The following is a 22,199-nucleotide window of genomic DNA, read 5'->3' on the forward strand; positions in this document are numbered from 1 at the left end:
CCCCTCCCTGCAGCTTAACCCTTCCCCAGCTGGCCATGAGCCACCGCCAGCAGCTCGTGGAGGTCAAAGAGACGGGCAACCTGCTTCTTCCTCTTCACTGCCAGCCCTCCTCCTCCTCCTGTCGGCTGCCGGAGCAGTGTGGTGGAGGGAGCAGGTGAGCAGTGCTCCGGGCTGTGTCCTGGGGCTGGGACACGGGGTCCAGCAGGCAGTGGGACAGTCGGAGTGGAAAACTCCAGCTTGCCCCATGGCGAGGAACTTGGTGTGATGCCCGCATCCCGCTCTGCTCCAGGCTTGGGACACAGGGGTGCCTGGGGGTTCCGGTTGGGGCAGGCGGCCCTGGCTGTGATGGGTCATGCCTGCGTCCAGCCCCGCGCCATGGCGCGGCAATCTCTGGTGCAGGATGTGTCCGGCCACATGTGCTTCCTCTGCGGCGAGGAGATGTTTGTACACAGCCGCCTCCGGTAACGGCTCTGGCCTCGCTGCCCCTTCCCACATCCTGCTGGAGCCTCAGCCCCCAGGTCTGCGGGAGGCTGAGGACCGAGGACCGCGCTGGGGCAGGGTGAGTCCCTCTGCTGCTCCTGGCTGCTCCCTTTCCCCGCACCCGTGCGGAAGAGGGCAGAGATGATGGGGTGGTTCACCCCGGGATGAGCCAGGCCAAACCCCTGGACCCCCATTTCCCCACCCAGGAGGGCTGCAGCCCTGACCCCAGCGGCCACGGTGTTGTGCGGGAGCAGCCCCAGCCTGGCCGGGGCGGAGGCGGCCCTGCAAGCCCTGGCTCTAGCAGCTGGTGTGCTGGCTGCCCAGGAACCCCAGTGTCCTGCCCAGGGACAGGAGCCCCGAGTGACCCGAGTGACCCGGCAGAGTGGAGGGAGGAGGCTGTGCTCAAGGTGAGACCTGACTCTTGCTGCAGGCAGCAGCGTTCCTGCCCAGGGCAGGGCTGTGAGGCACCCGGTGCTGGCAATGACCCTGTGTGCCCCAAGGGGCCGCAGCCGGGTCACCAGATCCCTCCTGCACCCCGAGGCGAGCTAGGGGGACGCAGCATGTGCAGGGACGTGGAGGGCAGGGGCTGCCTGCGGGCTCAGAGCTCTCCTGTCCCAGCTGCCTGCATGGTCTGTGGCTGGGTCTTGGGGCTGGCTCCCGGCCCCAGTGAGGCTGGGCTTTGGCACCAATGGGAGCTGGATTTTGCTGGGCCCAGCCGGGGTTTGCTTGCCGGACTGTGTCCCTCGACTCGAGGCGGAGGGGAGCGGGCGATGGAGCCTGGCACCGGCCCAGCCCCTTCGCAGGTACCTGCTGTACAGTAGACAAATGTTTACCCTCTCCCTGCCAAGCAGCAGACGAGCCCAAGTCCCGGCCCCATGCCCAGGCTGTGCTGGGTTATTCCGCGAGCGGGCAGACCCTGGGGCCCGGCTGCCTCCGGGTGCTGCAGCCGGCAAACGCGTCTGTGCCCCGACCACAGCCCCGCAGGTTGCCCACAAGGACCGGGACGTCTCTGAACCCACTGCTACCAGGGCAGGGGCTGCCAGGTGGGGCTGGGGCACAGGGTGCTGGGCTGGGGGGCTGAGCGGGGGGCACCCCCCAAGCAGGGACACTATTCCTGGTGTGCCTGGGTGCTCCGGGTGCTGTGGGGAGGGGCACAGCTCAGCTTGGTTGCTGCTGGGTGATGGTTTGTCGCCTTTCTTGCCACTCCCCAGGGTGAGTGTGCTGGCCAAGGCTGCTGCGAGGGAGGGGACCCCCAGCAGGACCCCAGGGGGGCTCTGGGCTGTAGGGGCTCGGCGGGTGGGCGGGCACCACGGTCCCCAGGCTGTGTGCGGCGGGCTGGCTGCCTCCAGCGCACATCCCTGACTAACGTCTCCCAGCTGGGGCAGTGGGGGGTCCCGCAGCCCCGGGGGTCCTTCAGCCTCGGGGGTCCCGCTCTGCCGGGGGCTGGGCGCGCCTCCCCCCAGCAGAGACCCCTCGCCCTGTCCCTGCGCCGGCTGTGCAGGAGCCGTGCTGGGGCCGGGATCCCTCGCGCCCGGGCTGGGCTCTGCGCCCCGCCGCCCCCCGCTGCCCCGGCCCCCTTAACCCCGGGCCGTGCCCCGCCAGCAGCCCAGGAGTTAAGGGGGCGAGGAGGTTCAGGTTACTTCCCCTGGAGCTTTAGGAGGAAACTTTCCTCCCGCTGGCGGCCGAGCTAGCGGAGCTGAGGCGCCCGAGAGCCGGGCGCAGGCAGGGCGCCGGCGGGGCGCAGGCAGGGCGCAATCCCGGGTGCCTCGATGGGGCCGAGGCGGGCGGGAGCCCGGCTGCCCCTCGCTCCCCGCGGCTGAGCGCAGGAAGGTGAGTGGGGGGCGATGCCGCTGCCCGGACCCCCGCGGGGCGGCAGACCCCGAGTCCCGGGGGTCCTGGGGGTCCTGGGGGTCCCCGCCCTGGGGGATCGAGCGGGGAAAGGGGCTGTGTGGGTGCATGCAGGGGCCGGCACGGGGCTGTGCGGTGTGGGGCGGGCGGCGGGGCTGCGGACTTGCGTATTTGGGGCTGCAGGGTTCATGTGCATGGGGGTTATAGAGCCCATACGTGATGGGGGGTCCTTTGGGGGTCCATGGGGGTGTGTGAGGTTATGGAGGGCTCTGGGATGTGTGTCCAACGCCCAGCGTGTGCGATGTGTGGACATGCTGGGCATCTGTGTGGGGTGGGACGTGGGATCTGTGTCTGCGTGTGGGACATGGGACACGCTCGTGCCCTGTCTGCAAGGGCCCCATGGAGGAGGAGGCTTTGCAGGGCGAGAGGAGCTGGCGTGTGCTGGGGCTGGGGGAGATGGGGCGTGTGCTGCATGGGGTGGTACAGGCAGCCTGGGGAGGGGGTTCAGGGAGAGGCGCGAAGGCTGGCTGGTGTTAACGGGGGAGAAGTGCCTGAGGGGGCCAGCGTGGGGGCGAGCCGCCTGCACGCCATGCGCAAGGGGGTCTGTGTGGAGAGGGCCAGTGCCGGGCAGGGGCGCAGCATGCCCATCGGTGCAGAACGGAGGGCGTGCGGGGTGCCCGTCACCCTCCCAGCTGGCTGTGGCCCCCAGTCCTGGGGGAGCTGTCCCAGGACTTTTTGATTTGCGTACGCTGTTCCCCAAACCCTGTGCCTTTGGCCAAAGCGAGGGCAGGGACCAGGGCAGAGCGTGCCTGTGCTGCAGCCCCATGCACAGTGGTGGCTGGCTAGGCCATGGGGACGGCTGGGCCTTGCAGGGCAGGGGATGCCTGGGGACACCGCAGTATGCCAGGCGCAGTGACGCGGGCGGTTGCAGCTGGGCGCTGTCAGGGACAGGGCACGGTTTGGTTCCCTGAAGACACTGTTCAGCCTCTTCCCAGTTTCGCCGCTTGCCCCAGAGCTGCGGCTCCCAGCAGGACCTGCCCATGTCACCCCGCTGGAGAGATAGGAAGAGGAGTTTCTGTTCCCAGGGCGAGATGCAGTGCCTCCCCTCCCCACCCTGCCCCGCACGGGGACTTTGCTCTGTGGCTTTCTGCTGTGCCCCATCTGCCACCCCGGTCCAGGGAAGCCTCTGGCAGAACTCCCGGGGCTGACCCGCACAGCGCAGGGGGCTCGGGCTGCTCTCCCCTGCCCGGGCAGAGCTCTCATGGAGAAGCATGTGCCCCCGTCCCATGTGCCAGCGCCCCGAGCCCTGGTGTGTTGGCTTGGCTGCAGCCAGGCGCCTGGCCGGAGGCTCTGTGCCGTGGGGTGCAGATGAGGCTGTGCCTGCAGGACCCGCCGTCTCCCAGCTGCGTGCCATGCCAGTTGAGACCCCCAGCTTGCCCAGGCTGTGGCTGGCGGGAGGGCTGAGCGGGGCCCGTGGCGCGTGCAGGCTGCTGGGTGCCCCGCGGCTGGTGGCAGTAGGTACGTGCCTGCTTGGGCTGGGTTCACGGGGCCCGGAGTTTGACCTCCAGGTGCGAGCCAGGCGATGCAACTCTGGCCTTTGAGAGGGCTGTGGGCAGGGTGGGCTCCTCCCCAGCACAGTCCTGGGCTCCACACGCACTGCTGTGGCCCCCCGGGGCTGCACCGTGTGCCCTCCCACTTTTCCCCTGGTGCGTGGGCAGCCCGGCGAGGTGTGCCCCTGCCAGGGTGCAGGCGCCGGCCCTCACCCGCTGCGCCCTCAGCCCCAGCAGCAGGTCCCTCGCAGGCAGAGGGGCACTCAGGACCCTCCCGCAGTGGCTCAGACCCAATCACTCGAGGGCAAACAGGGTGATGCTGAGCCAGAGGCTGGGCTCGGGTGCCAGGGCCGCCCGCCTTGCCCCATGGCGAGGTGGGGACGTGGCCGCCAGCTGTGACCACCCGCTCTGTCCCTCCTTTTGCAGGGCCAGGCTGGTGCTTGGGAGGGATGCTGGGAGTTCTGGCCCACAGCCCGTGCCCGCTCCCATGCTGCCCATCCCTGATGGTGCAATCCCAAGCTGCCGGTTTTACCCCCCGCTGCAGCGGCACTGGGTGTTAGTGCTCCTGCAAGGCCGGGAGGCGGGCGGGTGGAAAGCTCATCCTGGGGGCCGTCGCCGCCCTGAGCCTCATGGTCATTTAATACTTCACCCATTAACTTGGACTAATAAACCTCGTGGGAGCGAGAAGCTAAAAGCCGTGCCAGCTGGGCAGCACCTCCTTCACGAGCTTTGCTCCCACAGCCCTGCCATGGCGGCCGGCTTCTTCATCAGCAAGAGCGTGGGCATCGTGGCCATCGTGTTGGCCCTGGGGGCTGTGGCCACCATCATCGCGCTCTCGGTGGTGTACGCCCAGGAGAAGAACAAGGTGACAGATTCTGGCACTGCCGACACCACCACCACCACAGCCACCCCCACCACCACCGCCGCCCCCAACAACCCCTGGAACCGATGGAGGCTGCCGATGACGCTGACGCCGGAGTCCTACGAGGTGACCCTGCAGCCCTTCCTGACGCCTGATGCCAACAACATGTACATCTTCAAGGGCAACAGCAGCGTGGTCTTCATCTGCAGGGAAGCCACCGACCTCATCCTCATCCACAGCAACAAGCTGAACTACACCCTGCAGGGGTCCTTCCACACCTCGCTGCAGGCGGTGGATGGCTCCAATGTGCCCTCCATCTCCCGAACCTGGCTGGAGACCCCCACCCAGTACCTGGTGGTGCAGCTGGCTGGCCCGCTGCAGAAGGACCAGCGCTACCGGCTCTTCAGCACCTTCACAGGGGAGCTGGCCGACGACCTGGCCGGCTTCTACCGCAGCGAATACGTGGATGAGTCGGGCATCAAGTAGGTGGAGGGCAGGGGGCCAAGGGTGGGGCACGGGGCTGGCCTGGGGATGGTGGGGAGCGTGGGCTGAGTTTGGGGCTCCTCTCCCACTGGGACGGCAGGATGGGTGTGGGGAGAGCCTCTGTGCCCCCCTGTGTCTGCACACCGCCCCAGCGAGGAGGGGACCGGGGAGCGGGCAGGGCGTGGGGTGAGCAGAGGGACCCGGGGGGGTGCTGGCCCCTGCAGAGGCCCCCAGACGCTGACGGGATTTGCTTGCAGGAAGGTGGTGGCCACCACGCAGATGCAGGCGGCGGACGCGCGGAAAGCCTTCCCCTGCTTCGATGAGCCGGCCATGAAAGCCAACTTCACAGTGACGCTGATCCACCCCTCCGACCACGAGGCCATTTCCAACATGCCCGCCAGGAGTGAGTGGGGCGGGGGGAGCCCTGGCGGGGGGGTCTGGGGCCCCGGCAGGGCTGGGGGGTGACCCCCCTCCCTCTACTCCCCACAGGCACCCGGCAGCAGGTGATCGACGGGAAGAGCTGGAACGTCACTGAGTTCCAGACCACCCCCAAAATGTCCACCTACCTGCTGGCCTTCATCGTCAGCCAGTTCAGCTACGTGCATAACACTTCGGGGAACGTGCTGGTAGGCTGGGGGTGGCGGGCACCCCGCACCCGCCCGGGGGTCTGAGCCCGGGCAGCGGCTGATCCCCGTGTCTCTCCCCTCCAGATCCGCATCTGGGGCCGCCCCAAGGCCATCGCCGAGGGCCAGGGCAGGTACGCGCTCCAGGTGACTGGTCCCATCCTCAACTTCTTCGAGAGGCACTACGCCACGGCGTACCCGCTGCCCAAGTCCGGTGGGTGCCGCGGGACGGCCGGGTTCCTGGGAGGAGCTGCCAGCCACAGGGGGGGCAGGCAGTCCGGCACCCCGGCAGCGGTGTGCCAACGGGACCCCTCTGTCCCCCAGACCAGGTCGGTCTCCCCGACTTCAACGCGGGCGCGATGGAGAATTGGGGGCTGGTGACCTACCGGGAGAACTCACTGCTCTTCGACGACGCCTACTCCTCCATCGGCAACAAGGAGCGGGTGGTGACCGTCATCGCCCACGAGTTGGCCCACCAGGTACCCGCCGGGCCCCCCACCTGCCCCGCCGGCTGGCTGGGCCTGGCTGACGGGGCGCTGTGCCCCCCCTGCAGTGGTTCGGGAACCTGGTGACGCTCCGGTGGTGGAATGACCTGTGGCTGAACGAGGGCTTCGCCTCCTACGTGGAGTACCTGGGCGCCGACTCGGCGGAGCCCTCCTGGGGCATTGTGAGTGCTGGGGCCAGCAGGCAGGGGGTGCAGGCAGGGGGTGCGGGCAGGGAGCGGGGCACCCCTCCACCCCTGCACACCTGGGGGCTGCCCCTGCTGCTGGGAGGGGGCAAGCAGGGCTGAGGCAGGTGCTGGCACTCATCCCTGCAGAAAGACCTGATGGTGCTGAATGAGGTGTACAGTGTGATGGCAACGGATGCCCTCACCACCTCCCACCCGCTTTCCTTCCGCGAGGAAGAGATCAACACCCCGGCCCAGATCAGCGAGGTCTTCGACAGCATCGCCTACAGCAAGGTGGGCGCGTGAGCCCCGGGTGCACGGGGACCGGGCACGGGAGTCCTGGGGCAGTGGGGTGGGCTGTGGGGTGCCCTGCGCACCCAGGGTCTCTCACCTGCCATCTCCGCAGGGAGCGTCGGTGCTGCGGATGCTCTCTGACTTCCTCACTGAGAACGTGTTCAAGGAGGGGCTGCAGGTGAGGCGCTGCCAGTGCCGGAGGACACTGAGCCCCGGTGTGGTGTGGGTGGCCCGCAGCAGGGTCCTCCCCGGGTGGTCTGCGGGTGTCCCGCACCCCGGACCTGCCCCTGCCCACCCGTCTCTCCTGGTGCTCTCCTGCAGTCCTATCTCCACACCTTCGCCTATGGAAACACTGTCTACACGGACCTCTGGTCATATTTGGAAGAGGTAGGAGGGGGCTGGCTGCTCCCGACCCACCCCTTCTTCATCGCTGACCTGGCTCTGGGGGACTGCCAGCAGGATGGGGTCCCGGCCACACAGCCGCTGCATGCTGGGCAAGGGGTGCAGCGCCGGCCGAGCCCCGCGCCCCACCCGGACCCCCCGGCATCAGTAACCCGCGGTGCTGCCCTCCCCGCAGGCTGTCACGAAGAACAATGTCATGCTGCCCAACTCCATCAGCAACATCATGGACCGCTGGACGCTGCAGATGGGCTTCCCCGTGGTGACCGTTAACACCCTCACCGGCACCATCAGCCAGAACCACTTCCTGCTGGACCCCACCTCTGTGGTGGAGAGACCCTCCGTCTTCAAGTGAGTGGGGCGGGGGGCCGTCGGCAGTGCAGGGGCTGGGGGGGCCGGGGCGGCGAGGGACGGTCCCACTGCCTGCCTGTCCCCGGCACAGCTACACCTGGATCGTCCCCGTCACCTGGATGACGCGCGACAGTGCTAGGCAGAGGTACTGGCTGACCGACGTCTCAGGTATGGTGTGCCCTGCCTGGGCTGGGAGCGGGGGTCTCGCTGCCACCTCCTCTGCCCCGGCGGAGGTCGGGGTCCCCTGGGGGGGCACCGGTGGGGGGCCTGAGCCTGGCCCCCCTCGTGGGCCAGGGGGGTGGCTCCGGCAGACCCTCCTCTCCCCCTACCAGCCACCAACAACGAGTTCAAAGTGAGCAGCCCCAGCTGGCTCCTGCTGAACCTGGACGTCAGCGGGTACTTCCGCGTCAACTACAACAAGGAGAACTGGGACCAGCTCCTCAGCCAGCTCTCCACCAACCACCAGGTACACGGGGCCGGCCGGGGCCGGGGCGTGGGCTGTGGGTGGGCTGTGGGTGGGCCCCCACCCCACACGCACGCACCCCACGCACCCCACTCAGGGCTGCCCTGAGACGCCGACTCTGCCCTCTCCCAGGCCATTCCCGTGATCAACCGTGCCCAGATCATCGACGACGCGTTTAACCTGGCCAGGTGAGCCGTGCCAGCTGCCCCGGGTGCCCGCTGGGGCAAGGGGGACCGTCGGGGTGGGTGCCCTAGGAGTGGGCAGCGGCTGTGGGGCTGAGGAGCTGACGCTGCCCTCACCCCTCGCAGGGCCAAGTACGTCAATGTGACCTTGGCCTTGAGCACCACGCGGTTCCTGAGCCGGGAGACAGCGTACATGCCCTGGCAGGCGGCACTCAACAACCTCCATTACTTCAAGCTGATGTTTGACCGCAGTGAGGTCTTCGGGGTGATGACGGTGAGCAGTGCCACCACCGCCCAGCCCTGGCCCTGCAGCGGTCCCGCCGCTCAGCAGAGCCCCGGGCCAGGGGAACGGGGGCAAGGGGCTGGGTCTGCACCCAGAGCTGGGTGGGGGGCTGCTGCCGGTGCCGCCAGGTGCTGACAATCCTCCTGCCCCCCAGAAATACATACAGAAACAGGTGATGCCCCTCTTCAACCACTACAAGAACATCACCAATGGCTGGGTCACCATCCCCAGTGGCCTGATGGACCAGTGAGTGCTGCGGCCCCAGGGATGGGCTGGACCCCCGGGATCTCCCCAACCATACTGGGACGGTCACCCCAGTGTGTGCTGGGGAGAGGGCATGGCCCCGCTTGGGGCCTGGCACCGGCTGGTGGGTGCCCAGATGCTGCGTGCTGGTCCCCAGCCCCGCGTGGCCTCTCTCTCCCCAGGTACAATGAGATCAATGCCATCAGCACAGCCTGCTCCTACGGCATCGCCGAGTGCCAGGACCTGGCCACCAACTACTTCCACCAGTGGCAGAAAAACGTCACCAACAACCCGTGAGTCCCCAGGGTGCCCCAGTGCTGTGGTGGGCGGCTGGGCTGGGCACAACAAGGGGTGCCTGGCTGAGACGGCTCTTCTCTCCCACAGGATCCCCCCGAACCTGCGCTCCTCCATCTACTGCAGCATCGTCGCCACGGGCGGGCAGGAGGCCTGGGACTTCATCTGGGAGAGGTTCAAAGAGGCCACCGTCGTGTCTGAGGCCGACAAGCTCCGCACGGCCCTCTCCTGCAGCCCCCATCCCTGGATTCTCAACCGGTGGGTGCAGGGTCCCGGGTGGGCGCCACGGCTCTGCCCCTGCTGGCCCCTCACGCAGCAGTGTCCCCCCCCCAGGTACCTGCAGTACACCCTCGACCCCAACAAGATCCGGAAGCAGGATGCCACCTCCACCATCAACAGCATCGCCAGCAACGTGGTGGGGCAGCCCCTGGCCTGGGACTTCATCCGCGGCAACTGGAGGACGATCTTCAGCCAGTGAGCACTGTGCAGGGGGCCATGGGGGGCTGTGGGGGGCTGGCTGGGGCAGGCAGCACCCCCCGTCTGCCTGTGCCCCTCGTGGGGGGTGGCACCGGCCCTTTCCCCAGCCGTGCGGGGTCGGCGCAGCCTCGGCCCCCGGTGCTGCTCTGCCTGGGACCGCCCGCTCAGCCATCCCTCTGCTCTCCCAGGTATGGGGGCGGCTCCTTCTCCTTCTCCCGGCTGATTTTGTCAGTGACTCAGCGGTTTTCCACAGAGTTTGAGCTGCAGCAGGTGAGGCTGGACCTGGCAGGATCCGTGGGACTGGGCACCGGCAGGAGCAGGGGCATGGCTCTGCGCTGCTGGCGCCTTGCAACCCACCCTGTGCCAGCAGCCCTTGGGCGGGGGGTTCCTGCCCCTGCCCCTGCCGCTCGTGTGCTCAGGGGTCCGGGCAGCTTCTGTCCCCATCCCGGGCTGCCGGGGTGCTGCCGGGGGCTGTCAGGGTGCCCCACGCCTGCTCCAGCCCCTCTTCTCCCCGGCAGCTGGAGCAGTTCAAGACAGACAACCAGGACATCGGCTTCGGGTCGGGGACGCGGGCGCTGGAGCAGGCGCTGGAGAGGACAAGCGCCAACATCAACTGGGTGAAGGAGAACCAGAAGGTGGTGCTGGCCTGGTTCCAGAGCGAGACCACCCCCAGCTAACCCCGTGGCCCTGGCCGCTGCACAGCCTCCTCCCGCGGGGCCGGCTGGCGTGGGATGGGCTGCGGGGGCTGAGCCCGGAGCTCCCAGAGCCCACCGCCCCATGGCCGGGCTGGACCCTCATCCACTCCCCAGCTCCGCTCACTCCATCCTCTCCGGCCCCCAACCCCAAACGCTCCCTCCCGGCGGCCCCCGTGCCTGCCCGGGCCAGCCCATCCGGGTCCTTCGCTGCTTGTGAGGGGCAAGGTCCGCTGCCCGCGGGCAGGGCCTGGTGCTTGTATGATAGGCAGTGGAGGGGGGACGGGGGCTTTGGGCTGGTGGGGGGGCCCTGCTGCCCTCGGCTGCCTGGGGCGGCACTGGGCTCTGCAGGCTCGTGCAAGGCCTGGGGGGTGTAAATAAAGGCTTGCACGTCAGCTTTCACTGGTGGCCCTGGGTGCTGGGGCCCACGGGGCGTGTGCCACCTCTGTGGGGCCGGCCTGGGGGGCTGCGCCGGGGCCCAGGCAGGAAGTGCCTGGGACCCCGCGGTGGGCAGGGGGCGGGGGCCGGGCGCGCAGAGCCCCCTGGGCCGTTAGGAGCCTGGTGCTAAGTGGCTCTGGGGGCTTTGCCGACGCCAGCCCCCCGGCCCCTCCGTCTGACGGCTGTGTGCGAGCTCTCCTGCTGAGCCCCGGCCCTGCGCCCTGCACAGGGGGCTGGCGTGCCCACTCTCTCCGGGGCTGGATGCCTCCACATGGTCCCCCTCCGGGGCAGGTGCTGCGGGGTCTGGGCAGGAGGCAGCCGCGGCTTCCCCAAGCTGCCCTGGCAGGAGGGGATGCTGGCAGCGAGCCCCTCGGGGACTGTCCCCCGTGGGCCACCCAGGTCCCTGAAGGGATGGAGCTGGACGGTTTGAGCACAGGGATGGGTCAGGACCCCCACAGCAGTCAGCAGGGCTGGGGAGGCCCCTGGGTGCTGGGTCCCTCCATCACCCCAGCTCTGGGGACATCTCCGAGCTGTGGGGTGGGCTGGGAGGAGGCACTGAGCCCCCGGCCCAGAGGCAGCGCCTGGCTGTGTGTGTGCCCTGGGCCCAGGGCGCAGCGAGCGGGGTCCCACAGTAATGAGTCGGGGTGCAGTGGTGCACGGCAGCTTTAATGAGGAACCTTTCCCCAGTGTCCATCCTGTGCAGCTCTGTGGCATGGCCATGCTGCCGTCCCCCGCACTGCCTCTCTGGCTGGGGGTGCAGGGTCAGCTCCACCACCCCGGGTGCCATGCTGGGGCGCAGCTGGGCAGGACGGGGGCTGCATGGGGGGCCGGGGAGACAAGCCTGTCTGGGGCCGGTGGGCTGCCGAGCTGTGCAGAAAGAGCTGTGTCAGGTGAGCGGCCGTGGGGCGGTACCGTGCCCCCCACCCTGCACCCAGGCTGGCTCTCCGGCTCAGAACGCATCATGCTGTCCCCCCCAGCCCATGCGGACACCCCAGCCATGGCATGCAGGTGGCTTTGCTGGTGCAGCCCTGCTCGCACCCCGCGAAGACCCTGTCCCCTTCCCACCCGTCCTCTGGCTCTCCCCCAGCGGGAGCAAGGCTGGGCTGGGGAGGGGGCCGTGCGTACCTGGTGGTGCACAGGGAGCTGGGAGCCGCGCGCAGAGGTCTCAGGGGACCCTGTGTCCGTCACTCCTGTCCCGGGATGCTGGGGCGGAGCTGCAGGCTCCAAGCAGCAGGAGAAAGCCGTGCCAGTGCCTGTAGCCATAGCACATCTCCGGGGGCGCTCCAGCGGGGTCACTGCTCCGAGGCTGCTTCGTGGTGATGGCCAGGACCCTGAGATGGAGCCAGGGGTCCTGTGCAGCTCCGGGGGGGTCCCCGTCGCAGAGATGTAGAGGGGCGACCCCCAGGCCCCCATCCCCACGTCAGGAACCCCAAGCATCTCGGGGGGGGTTCCCGCAGCAGGGCCACAGGGGGGTGACACCCAGGACCCCGTCCCCATGCCAGGAGCCCCGTGCAGCTCCAGGGGGGTCCCCGCCATGGGAGGTGACCCCCAGCCCATAGTGCCAGGGGGCGAAGCATCCCGCAGGGCCGGGGCTGATGGGTGCAGGTGGGGGTCCGGGGTCTGGCAGCACCCCAGGCCCTGGGGGCAGAGGGGGCAGTGCCGGGGGGTCGCCCCCCACCGCCAGGCCAGCGCCTCCTCGCTGAGCCCCAGCAGGGCCGAGAGGTGGGCGATGTAGCGGATGGCGAGGCGCAGGGTCTCGATCTTGGTCAGGCTCTGCCCCGCGGGCACCAGCGCGGGCGGCAGGTAGTGCCGCAGCCGCAGCAGTGCCTGTGCCAGCCGCTGCATCCGCAGCTTCTCGCGCTCGCTGGCGCTCTGCCGCGGGCCCCCCGACCCCCCTTCCCGCCCCCGCTCGCCCCCACCGCCCTGCCGTCCCCCGGGCCCTGGCCTCTGGCCCCGCGGGGGACATGGGGACGCACTGGGGCGCTTCACGGAAGGGGTGGGTGAGGCAGCGTTGGTGAGGGCCCCGGCCTGGTCCCGGAGCAGGGCACGGCCCGCCGGGGGCTGGAGGCCCCAGGGCAGGAGTGGGGCTGGGGGTCCGGCCATGGCTGGGGTCCGTTCTGCCGTCCGCATCTGGGGGTGCCTGGGCAGCCCCGGCTTTATGCAGGGCTGGGGTGCGAGGCGACACCTTTGTGACCACCTGGAGGTGTCAAAACCTACAGAGCCAGGCTGGGGCCAGCCGGGAGCCTGGGAATGCCGGGCCCATTTGCAGAGGTGTCAGTTCTGACTCCTCCGTCCCTTAATTGGCGCTGCCCGGTGCTGGGAAGTGTGCAGGAACCAATTCACACGGCCGTGAGAGATGCTAACGTGCCGACCAGCCCTGCCAGAGCCCGCTCCGCCCCGCATGGCAGCTCTGCTGGGCTGGCTGCGCTGCGGGGGGCACTGGGGACTTGACCTTCTAATGCTGGGACCCTGAGCAGCCAGCCCCGACACCCAACGGTGTCACCACACGCCCCCTGCCCTCTGTACAGCTCCCAGCCAAGGGCCGGGAGTCCTGGGTGTGCTCCCTGCTCCAGCCAGCCGCCTTGAGGGGCAGGGGGGATGCGGGATGCGGCAGCCAGGCTGGTGCACTGGTGGTGGGACCAGTGTGCTCCCCTCCCGCGTGATGTCCCTTCACCCTGCCATGCTGCCTCAGTCTCCCTGACCCCATGGGATGCAGCCCCAGCTCTCTGAGTTCCTGGCGTGCTCTGGAGAAGCTGGAGGCACAGCTTGTGTGTTTGTGGGGAGCCACCAGGCTGTGCGTCCCTGCATGGAGCTGAGGCTCCTTGTGCTGCTTGTCCAGCTGGTGCACACCCCAGACCTGGGGCTGGGGTCCCGAAGGCAGCGGGCAGCACCGTGCTGGGGTGCTAAGCCCTTTAGGAGGCTCCAGGGGAGGGGACCTTGCCTGCGCATGTGGGCTGGGGGACGCAGCAGAAGCAGGGGGGAGGCAGCTGCTCGCCCAGCTCGGGGTGGGCAGTGCTCCTGGCTGCAGAGGGCCATTTGCTGGGATGCTTTTGCGGCACTCGCCCCTGGGCCGAGCACAGCCTCCAGGCACCATCCCTGCCAGCCACCCCTGTCTCAGCCGGAGGTACAAGAGTGCACAGCCAGGGCTGGGAGCCATGCAGATGTCTGACCCCCGGGAGGTGCCGGAGCAGGGATGGCGGGTCCGAGGTGGGCAGCAAGGTGTCCTGGGGAGGGCCCCCAGCAGTGCCCGGCGGGACCCTCTCAGCAGGAGGGCTAGCTGCTCCTGGGGGCACACGTCTGAGCCGAGCACTGATTGCCTGGGGAGGGCTTTGGTTGGCTTTGGTCAGCTTTGGCCGGTGGCCTGTCAGGAGGCCCTGCAGCTCTCTCCGTGCCCTTGCCATGTCCACCCCATGGCTCTGTGTCCACCCTCGATCAACACAGAGAGGAGGGATGTGGGGGGACTCCATCTCCCCCGAGGAGTGAGGGGCTGCGGGCTGTCTCCCGGCGGGCTCTGACCCCACGGCCAGCGCTGTCAAGGCCCAGCCTCGCTCCAGCACTTGTCTAAACACAGAGGGAGGTGACAAGCGGCTGCCCAGCGGGGCCACAGAACTCATTACCAGGGAGCTCATCAGCTAATGAGACCCAGGAGGGGGCCTGGGAATGGGGAGGAGCGGGGCCAGGGCAGTGCCGAGGGGCACGCAAGGAAGTGCCTGTGCCCCAGGCTGTGCCATGGGATGCAGAGTACCCTGCAGAGCACCCTGCCATGTTCGAGGTGGACTGCCGCTGGACCCCTGCTGCAGCCCCCAGCCCCAGAGATCGGCTCTGGGATGGTGTCAGACGTCTGTGCACCGAGATTGCTGCGGGTCTGGGTTGGCACCGGCACCCTCGGACCTTGGACGGGGCAGTGGCACGTCACTTCATCCAGCGAGAGGGCAGAGCAATTAATAGCAATTAACTGGCATTTTTGTGCCATGTCTGCAATGTCTGCAGGGAGATAACAGCCAATTTAGATGCCAATATCCTCATGGTGCCTGGCAGGCAGTGTGGGTACCGGGAGCAGGGCTCAGCTGGGGGCCAGGCTGCAAGGGGCTTGGTGCCATGGAATGCTTGGTGGCAGGAAGGGACCACGGCAGGGGAACACGTGGTCCCCGCGGCCCCTGCACTGCTGGATGCCCCGGGCCCTGGGATGCGACACCCGACAATGGGGCTTTGAAATGCCAGCGATGCCCCTGCCCAGGGTCCCTGCGGGGCTGGGGCACCGGGGGCTGCCACGGGGCTGAGCAGCGTGTCTGGTTCTGGCAAGCGCAGCGAGGACGGCAGGAGCACTTGGCCAGTGGTGAGCAATAAGCAGGATTTATCTCGTCACCTCATGTCATGGCATTGCCAAGGAAAACTGAACGAGCTTCATGTGACCACTGGGAAACACGAGCCCATGGGTAACGAGGCGCTGGCTCACCCGCCGTGTCACCAGCACTTCTCTGGGGAGGAGCCGACCTCGCACCCCGCTGCTGGCACCGTGCCCTGTGCCCAGCACCCTGCCCCACAGCTGGCCCTGTGCCCCCTGCCCAGCTCTGTGGCTGGCACCTGATATTGGGGGAGCCTGTGCACACTGGTATTGGGGGTCCCATGCCTGCTGCCATTCCTCCGGGGCTGTGCACACGCGGTATGGGGGTCCCGTGCACACCCGGTACAGGGGGGTCCTGTGCCCACTGCCGTATCCCCAGGGCTGTGCACACCCGGTATGGGGGCCCGTGTCCACCCGGTAGGGGGGTCCCGTGCCCCCCGCCGTAACCCCGGGGCTGTGCACATTGCCGTCTGGGGGTCGTGCACCCCGAGGCACCGCGGGGCCGTGCTGCGGGGGGGCCGTGCCGGTGCCGGTGCCAGGGGCGGTGCCCCGGCCCCCCCGCTCGCTCCTTGATGGGTTTTCCTTCCCGCGGCGGGGCCGGGTTTCCCTGGAAACCTTCGCACCCGCCGGCACCGACACCTGCGGGGCCTGGGAACGCGGCGGGGGGGCCCCTCCCAGCCCCGCCCCGCCCGGCCCCCCCCGCGGGGGTCACCGCGCCCGGGCCGCCCCTTCGCGGCACCCGCCGGTCCCGGGCTGCGGCCGCGACTCCGCGCCGGAGCTCAGCGGGCGGCCGGGCTCATTAGGGGCAGCGTGTGAAACGCCATTAGCGGGGGCTGCGGGGGACCGTGCCCCGCCCGGCACCGGGCGCGGGGGTCGGTGTCTCGCAGAGCCGCGCTGGGCACCGGGGATGCCCGGCTGGGGCCACGCTGCTGCCAGGCTGGGGCCACGCTGCGTGGTGGGGACGTGGACACCCAGAGCTGGCACTGCTGCAGCTTGCACCCCACAGCAGACCCCACAGCTGACCCCACTGCAGACCTCCCGTGCAGACTCCAGTGAAGGCCCTGCTACAAACCCCCCTGCCAACCTCATTGCGGACCCCACTGCAGACCCATTACAGTCCCCACTACAGCCCCCCACTACAGCCCCTGTCCTCAGGACAGTGCGGGGGGGTGAGGGATGCCGGGGGTAGGCAGCACAGAGCAGCCTCACACCTCTGGGGTAAAATTCGTCACCCGCGTGTTCAAAGCCGGCTGCCCTCGGCCCCCCCGGCCTTTGAAGTGCTGCTGATGCCGGCCACGAAGGTGCCACTTCACACCCCTGGCCCCGCATAAAGCCAGGGCAGCCGTGGGACACCGGCACACGGCCCCACAGCCATGGCCCGCTCGGCAGCCCCCGGCCTCCCGCTCCCCGCCACGGCCCTGCTGCAGGATTGGGGCTGCCGCGGACCCCTGGACACTGAGGGCTACAGCAGCAGCTCACCTGCACCCTCACCCGATTCCTGTGGCCTCTCGTCCCCTGCCGCTGCCCAGGGACACTGCCGCGGCCCCGCCACCCCCCGTCTGCGGGGTGGCCCCAGGGGTAGGAAGGGGGTCCGGGGCCCGGGGCCAGGGGGCCCGCGGCAGAGCGCCAGCGAGCGCGAGAAGCTGCGGATGCGGCGGCTGGCGCAGGCACTGCTGCGGCTGCGGCACTACCTGCCGCCCGCGCTGGCGCCCGCGGGGCAGAGCCTGACCAAGATCGAGACCCTGCGCCTCGCCATCCGCTACATCGCCCACCTCTCGGCCCTGCTGGGGCTCAGCGAGGAGGCGCTGGCCCGGCGGTGGGGGGCGACCCCCCGGCACTGCCCCCTCTGCCCCCAGGGCCTGGGGTGCTGCCAGACCCCGGACCCCCACCTGCACCCATCAGCCCCAGCCCTGCGGGATGCTTCGCCCCCTGGCACTATGGGCTGGGGGTCACCTCCCATGGCGGGGACCCCCCTGGAGCTGCACGGCGCTCCTGGCATGGGGACGGGGTCCTGGGTGTCACCCCCCTGTGGCCCTGCTGCGGGAACCCCCCCCGAGATGCTTGGGGTTCCTGACGTGGGGATGGGGGCCTGGGGGTCGCCCCTCTACGTCTCTGCGACGGGGACCCCCCTGGAGCTGCATGGGGCTGTTGCCTCCAACATGTCCTCCTGGCTGTCCCCTCCTCACTGCGCAGGGGCAGGGGCCCCCCCAGACCTCCCCAGCGACCCCCTCCTGGACACGGGGCTGATGCTGCCGGAGTTCGTGGATGCAGGGACAGTCACCCAGGTACGTGTGCTGGCAGGGCTCGGGGTGAGCCCAGGTGGCCCCGAGCATGGGGCTGGCATGGGGCAGGGCTCCCCCCCAGTGCTCTCAAAGCCCCCTTAGCTTAGGGCAGCGCGAGGACTGGTTTTGGGGTAACAACAGCCTTGTCTGGGGTTGGGAATGGAGAGTTGTCCCCCCTCCTCCCTGCAGCGGGTGCATGTGGATCCGTCAGCCTGCTCCCATCCTCCCCAGTCTCACCCTCCCTCGTGTTTGTTGGTGTCCCATCAGCTGGGACAGACCTGGGACTGTGGTCCTGCTTGTTCCCTGACCAGACACGCTGGTGGGTGGGGTTCTGTTAGGCCCCATTCCTGCACCCCAGACTCCAGCCCTGTCCTGGACCCCTGTCCTAGCTGGTCACCGTCTCACCCACTGGTCACTCTGCTCCCCCCAGGACCTCTCTGCAGACCTGCTCTCTCTCTTGGAGGCTCTGCTCCCACCACAGCCCCAGGACTGACCCGGACGAGCCCCCAGCTCCCCTGTGCCGGAGCACCCGGTGCCACGTGGCCCATGACGCATGGTCTGGATGCCTGCAGCTCGGGGACACGTGTTCCCCCTTGGACAGCTGGGAGGTGTGGGGGACGAGCTGCCTCTTGTGTGAGCCTGGAGCTCTGCTGGACATGCTGGGGTGGCTGCGACTGTACATAAATAAACCCTTGTGCCCCTCCATGTGTCACCGCGTGGCTGTTCCCATAGCAGGAGCTGGGCATGGGACAGGCTGCAGCATGCCCGGGCCACCGCATGGGCTGCGGGAGTGGGTTTGGGGCCAGGAGAGGATGGCTGAGGTGGTGAAACTCCCCCTGCTCTGCAGCAGGGCAGGCCATGGGCATCCCGCCAGCCATGGGCAGGGTCTCCGGCATGGATCCAGCGCTGCCTTGCTGGGCTGCAGGGGCTGGGGACCGCGGCACACAGCTGCGGGGCGGCTGGAGAGCATCTGGGAAAGCAATTGCAGGGAGGTATTGGGAGAGACACCTCTTGCCCCGGGGCCCAGAGCACCCTCTGGATCCAGCCCTCGGGCTTGGTGCGAGCCAAACGTCGCCTGCCCCCTGTGCTGGTGCCTGTGAGAGCCCCCACAGCGCAGGGTCACATGTGGGTATTTGGGATCCAACAACAGGGGAAGGGCTCAGGTGTGGGGCCGGGCTGACCCCATTGGGCTGGAGACCCCGCAGGCAGAGGGGAATGCGGGGCGGGCTGCAGATGGGGCAGTTCCCTGCGGGGTGTGGGGGCCGCGGCCGGCCGGAGTCTGGAGGGTCCATTACAGGGATCCTGGTGGGGCCTGACAGCTGGGTGCTAACCCGCCGGGGCCCCTTCTCCACCCACTCCGGGGCTCTGGGGCAGGGGGTCTGCAGGGCTAATGAGCCCCACTTATCTGTGAAATGACTTGCTAATAATGTTAATTCCCTCTGCCAGGGGGGCAAAGCCTTTGAGATGCAAAGCAGCCCCCCTGCCCTCCCCCAGGCTGCAGCTCCCCGCAGCCAGGGCTCAAGGGACTTGGGGACACACTCTGACCATGGGGACATGCTCTGGCCACGGGGACAGCCACGATCTGGGTGAGCAGCTGGCAGAGGCAGGGCTGGGAGAAGGGACCAGGGGGTCTCTGGGCCCCCCCAAATGATGTGCCCCAAAGTGAGGAGCCTTTGTGCACCCCGATGCTCGGCCCTGGCAGCAGCAGTCCCTGCCCTGGGGAGGGCAGGCTGCAGCACCCACCCGGGCTGCGGCAGGTCCTTCCCCCGGCTGGGGCATGCTCAGGTTGGGGGGCTCCCTCCCATGGCTGCGGGGTATCTCCCTCTGCCCAGCCCCTCACGCAGCTCCCTGGCCCCGCTGCCTTGGGCACCTACTGCCGTGCCCCGGGTGGGGGCTGACCCAGGCAGGTTTCCTGCGGCAGGCAGCTGCACGAGGTGCTGAGCAGGGGCCATGCCAGCCCCGCGCTGTTAGGATGGGATTTGGGATGAGCCAGTGCAGCGGGAGCGGGCAGAGGGGGACAGAGCTGCCTGCCTGCGGGTCGGGGGTAGAGGGACTCAGATCTCAGGGCAGAGCTGTGTCTGCACGCGTGCATGCATGTGTGCACCTGTGTGTGCCTCAACAGGAACGTGCATTTGAACCTCTGTGTGTCTGTGTGTGAGCACTGTGCACGCTTACATGTCTGTGTGGGTGGGTGGCGCGGGGTGAAGGACCAAGCCGTTCCAAGCGGGCTGGCTACGTCAAGGAGCAACCCGAGCTACCAAGGGCATCCCACCAGCTGCCTGCTGAGTGTGGTGCAGCAGCAGGCACGGAGGTGGCTGCAGGCGCCAGCGGTACCTGCCCCGCTCCCCCTCTTTCCCTGGCCCCCGCCGGCTCGCTGCTGCCAGGCACAGTGCGGATGCAGGAGCCCTTGGTGCGGAGTCCTGACAGCGCGTGAGCAGCGGCCCTGACATGGCCTGGCTGGGCAGTGCTGGGCAGGACACCCTGGCTGGAGGTGAGGTGGGTGGGGGGCGCCTGGTCCCCCGGGGGCTCCAGCATTGGGCTGGGAGGGTCTCCAGCCCCGTGCAGGACCATGAGGGATGCTCCAGAGTGGGGGATGGATGGGCAGCAGGAATGGCCTGGGGTAGGTGGTGGGTTTGGGTCAGCTGAGACTGTCTCCCCCTGCCCTGCTTGGTGCCAAGGACCCCCATAGTGCTATGGGGTGTGGGGGGCTCTGGGGGCTGCTGGGGGCTCTGGAGGAGCAGCGGGGATGCAGAGAGCAGCTGAAGACAGGAATGCAGTGAGCTGGGGTTGGGGTTGTGCTGCAAGCTCCGTGGCCCTGGGCAGGGAGCAGGGCTCCAGGGGATGGGGCCTCCTATGCTGAGCACGACCTGTCCCCCCCGGAGCCCCCACCCCAGGGCCCCCTCCAGGCAGGCTGCTGCTGCCTGTCTGCCTGTTGCGGCAGGAAGGGGCCATCCAGACCCAGACCCTGCAGTGGGGAATGCCAGCGCAGAGACCCCTGGCAGCCTGCCCGTCCCCAAGTGGGACTGCGCCTGGAGCCCTCAGGCCGAGGGCGGCGAGGAGCCCCTGCGGCTGCCCACCTTCTCCCCCGCCGCCCAGGCCCGCGTGGCCATCACCTTCGCCCTCTTCGCCCTCTCCGCTGGCTGCAACCTGGCGGTGCTGCGTGCGGCAGGGGGCCGGCGGGGCGGCCGGCGCTCCCACATCCGCCTGCTGCTGCTGCACCTGGCCACCGCCGACCTGCTGGTGACAGTGGCGGTGATGCCACTGGACGCCGTCTGGAACATCACGCTGCAGTGGCGGGCGGGCGACCTGGCCTGCCGCCTCCTCATGTACCTCCGGCTGCTGGCCATGTACGCCTCCGCCTTCGTCACCGTTGTCATCAGCCTGGACCGGCAGGCCGCCATCCTGCGCCCACTGGCCATCGCCCGCGCCCGGAGGAGGAACCGCATCATGCTCTACGTCGCCTGGCTCCTCAGTGCGGGGCTCTCGGTGCCGCAGGTACCTGTCCCCAGGGCTCCTCTCTGGCACCGTGCCCCATGGCAGACGCCCACCCGGCCCCTGTGCCGGCTCCCAGAGTGCCCAGCCACGCTGGCTGGGGTTGCTCCCAGGGCTGGTGCTGCTGCGAGTCCTGGGGGCTGGGGAGGTGAGGCAGCTGATCCGGGCAGTGAAGAAGGGGTTGTGACAGTGTGCCCCCTCCACCCAGCTCTGCCCCCCTCCCTACGGTGTGCCCTGGCCCCCTCAGGAGTGGGGAGAGGAGCCAGCGCAGGGGCCACTGCGGGTCCCACTCCTGTGGGCAGGGTCTGACCCTGTGGCTCCAGTGGTCCTGGCTCGGGACCCTGGTGCCCCGCCTTTGGGAGGCGCGGAGCCCCCGTCACCCTGTGGCCCCGGGGAGGGGGCCGCCATCCCACCTCTGCTCTGCCTCCAGCTGTTCCTCTTCCGCACGGTCACCCTGCGCCCGCCGCACAACTTCACCCAGTGCACCACGCGGGGCAGCTTCCCCCAGCCCTGGCACGAGACCCTCTACAACATGCTCGGCTTCGCCTGCCTCTTCCTGCTGCCGCTGCTCATCATGGTCTGCTGCTACGCACGCATCCTCCTGGAGATCTCCCGGCGCATGGGCTCCAGCCTCTGTGAGTGCCCGGGCACTGGGCTGCTGTGTCCCCATGCCCGGGGGGCTTTGCAGGGACCTGGGATGGAGGGAGCAGAGGGAAGCCCTGGCTGGGGCTGTGCAGGGACCCCCCAGCCCTCCGTCAGGGCATGCGGTCCCTGTCGCAGCCAGGCTGCTAAGCGTCCCCCTGCTCATGGGCTGTGCCCCCCACAGTCTCCTCCCGGGATGTGTCACTGCGGTGCTCCAGGAACAACATCCCGCGGGCACGGCTGCGCATGCTGAAGATGAGCCTGGTCATCGTCTCCTCCTTCATCCTCTGCTGGACCCCCTACTACCTGCTGGGGCTGTGGTACTGGTTCTGCCCGCGGGCCATGGAGAAGAGGGTCTCACCAGCCCTCACCCACATCCTCTTCATCTTCGGCCTCTTCAACGCCTGCCTGGACCCCATCACCTACGGGCTCTTCACCATCCCCTTCCGGAGGGGCTGGGGCTGCCCCTGCGGGCACGGCCCCGAGCCCCAGCCGCCCTCCCCAGCCACTGGCTCCTTCCGCTGCTCGGCCTCCTCCCTGCCGCCCAAGCGGGGCGTCCCGGGGGCCCGGGGGTGGCGGGTGCCCACCGGGCCGGGGCTGCCCGCTGGGCCTGGCTCCTGCCAGAGCAGCTCCCTGTGAGCCAGGCATGGCCCCGCGCCCACGGGGACACCCCGGGGTGCTCAGCAGGCACCGAGGCTGCGGGCAGGAGGCAACCGGCGGCAGGACAGCGAGGGCAGGTGGAGATGGAGCTGCTGCTATTCTTTTCCCGCACCCCAAAACGCCTCTGCGGGCTTCGGGGCTGGCGTGGG

At 69.1% G+C, this 22,199-nt stretch overlaps 4 protein-coding genes across 5 annotated transcripts; 3 read left to right on the forward strand and 1 right to left on the reverse strand.

Moving 5' to 3' along the window:
- The first annotated feature begins 546 nt into the window (after window positions 1-546).
- On the forward strand, window positions 547-10,592 carry ANPEP (alanyl aminopeptidase, membrane). Of its 2 annotated transcripts, none has more exons than XM_075159641.1 (21): window positions 547-887; window positions 4,620-5,222; window positions 5,481-5,626; window positions 5,713-5,849; window positions 5,934-6,060; window positions 6,171-6,325; window positions 6,400-6,513; window positions 6,664-6,807; window positions 6,920-6,985; window positions 7,129-7,194; window positions 7,385-7,557; window positions 7,649-7,725; window positions 7,890-8,023; window positions 8,153-8,208; window positions 8,329-8,476; window positions 8,640-8,731; window positions 8,911-9,021; window positions 9,113-9,280; window positions 9,356-9,496; window positions 9,688-9,769; window positions 10,018-10,592. In XM_075159641.1, exons 2-21 carry the CDS (start codon window positions 4,627-4,629, stop codon window positions 10,174-10,176), a joined length of 2,892 nt encoding a protein of 963 aa, XP_075015742.1. In that variant the 5' UTR covers window positions 547-887; window positions 4,620-4,626; the 3' UTR covers window positions 10,177-10,592. The 2 variants fall into 2 exon arrangements, with proteins under 2 accessions (XP_075015742.1, XP_075015741.1); XM_075159640.1 differs by lacking the exon at window positions 547-887 and adding an exon at window positions 2,171-2,310.
- Window positions 10,593-11,391: 799 nt separating this feature from the next.
- Window positions 11,392-12,759, reverse strand: LOC142086493 (uncharacterized). The gene is made up of 2 exons (XM_075159552.1): window positions 11,755-12,759; window positions 11,392-11,496 (listed from the first exon to the last, which is right to left on the reverse strand). The coding sequence occupies exons 1-2, from the start codon at window positions 12,757-12,759 to the stop codon at window positions 11,392-11,394; spliced, it is 1,110 nt and encodes a 369-aa protein (XP_075015653.1).
- A 3,588-nt stretch (window positions 12,760-16,347) lies between these two features.
- Window positions 16,348-17,749, forward strand: LOC142086427 (mesoderm posterior protein 1-like). The gene is made up of 2 exons (XM_075159496.1): window positions 16,348-17,259; window positions 17,687-17,749. The coding sequence occupies exons 1-2, from the start codon at window positions 16,348-16,350 to the stop codon at window positions 17,747-17,749; spliced, it is 975 nt and encodes a 324-aa protein (XP_075015597.1).
- A 1,955-nt stretch (window positions 17,750-19,704) lies between these two features.
- LOC142086429 (gonadotropin-releasing hormone receptor-like) lies at window positions 19,705-22,029 on the forward strand. Its single transcript, XM_075159497.1, has 4 exons — window positions 19,705-19,747; window positions 20,198-20,751; window positions 21,179-21,383; window positions 21,575-22,029. Exons 1-4 carry the CDS (start codon window positions 19,705-19,707, stop codon window positions 22,027-22,029), a joined length of 1,257 nt encoding a protein of 418 aa, XP_075015598.1.
- Window positions 22,030-22,199: the final 170 nt, after the last annotated feature.

This window comes from Calonectris borealis, chromosome 11, assembly GCF_964195595.1.
Source record: "Calonectris borealis chromosome 11, bCalBor7.hap1.2, whole genome shotgun sequence".
NCBI lineage: Eukaryota > Metazoa > Chordata > Aves > Procellariiformes > Procellariidae > Calonectris > Calonectris borealis.

What these genes read in the sequence shown, in the direction of transcription:
- ANPEP (XM_075159641.1), top strand. Translation starts at nt 4,627, where the DNA reads ATGGCGGCCGGCTTCTTCATCAGCAAGAGCGTGGGCATCGTGGCCATC. An exon ending in ACACTTCGGGGAACGTGCTG is followed by an intron (nt 5,850 to 5,933) that starts GTAGGCTGGGGG and finishes TCTCCCCTCCAG; the next exon opens with ATCCGCATCTGGGGCCGCCC. An exon ending in AAAAACGTCACCAACAACCC is followed by an intron (nt 9,022 to 9,112) that starts GTGAGTCCCCAG and finishes TCTCTCCCACAG; the next exon opens with GATCCCCCCGAACCTGCGCT.
- LOC142086493 (XM_075159552.1), bottom strand. Translation starts at nt 12,759, where the DNA reads ATGCGGACGGCAGAACGGACCCCAGCCATGGCCGGACCCCCAGCCCCA. An exon ending in AGCTCCCTGTGCACCACCAG is followed by an intron (nt 11,497 to 11,754) that starts GTACGCACGGCC and finishes CTTTCTGCACAG; the next exon opens with CTCGGCAGCCCACCGGCCCC.
- LOC142086427 (XM_075159496.1), top strand. Translation starts at nt 16,348, where the DNA reads ATGGCCCGCTCGGCAGCCCCCGGCCTCCCGCTCCCCGCCACGGCCCTG. An exon ending in ATGCAGGGACAGTCACCCAG is followed by an intron (nt 17,260 to 17,686) that starts GTACGTGTGCTG and finishes TGCTCCCCCCAG; the next exon opens with GACCTCTCTGCAGACCTGCT.
- LOC142086429 (XM_075159497.1), top strand. Translation starts at nt 19,705, where the DNA reads ATGGCCTGGCTGGGCAGTGCTGGGCAGGACACCCTGGCTGGAG. An exon ending in GCAGGACACCCTGGCTGGAG is followed by an intron (nt 19,748 to 20,197) that starts GTGAGGTGGGTG and finishes CTGTTGCGGCAG; the next exon opens with GAAGGGGCCATCCAGACCCA. An exon ending in GCGCATGGGCTCCAGCCTCT is followed by an intron (nt 21,384 to 21,574) that starts GTGAGTGCCCGG and finishes TGCCCCCCACAG; the next exon opens with TCTCCTCCCGGGATGTGTCA.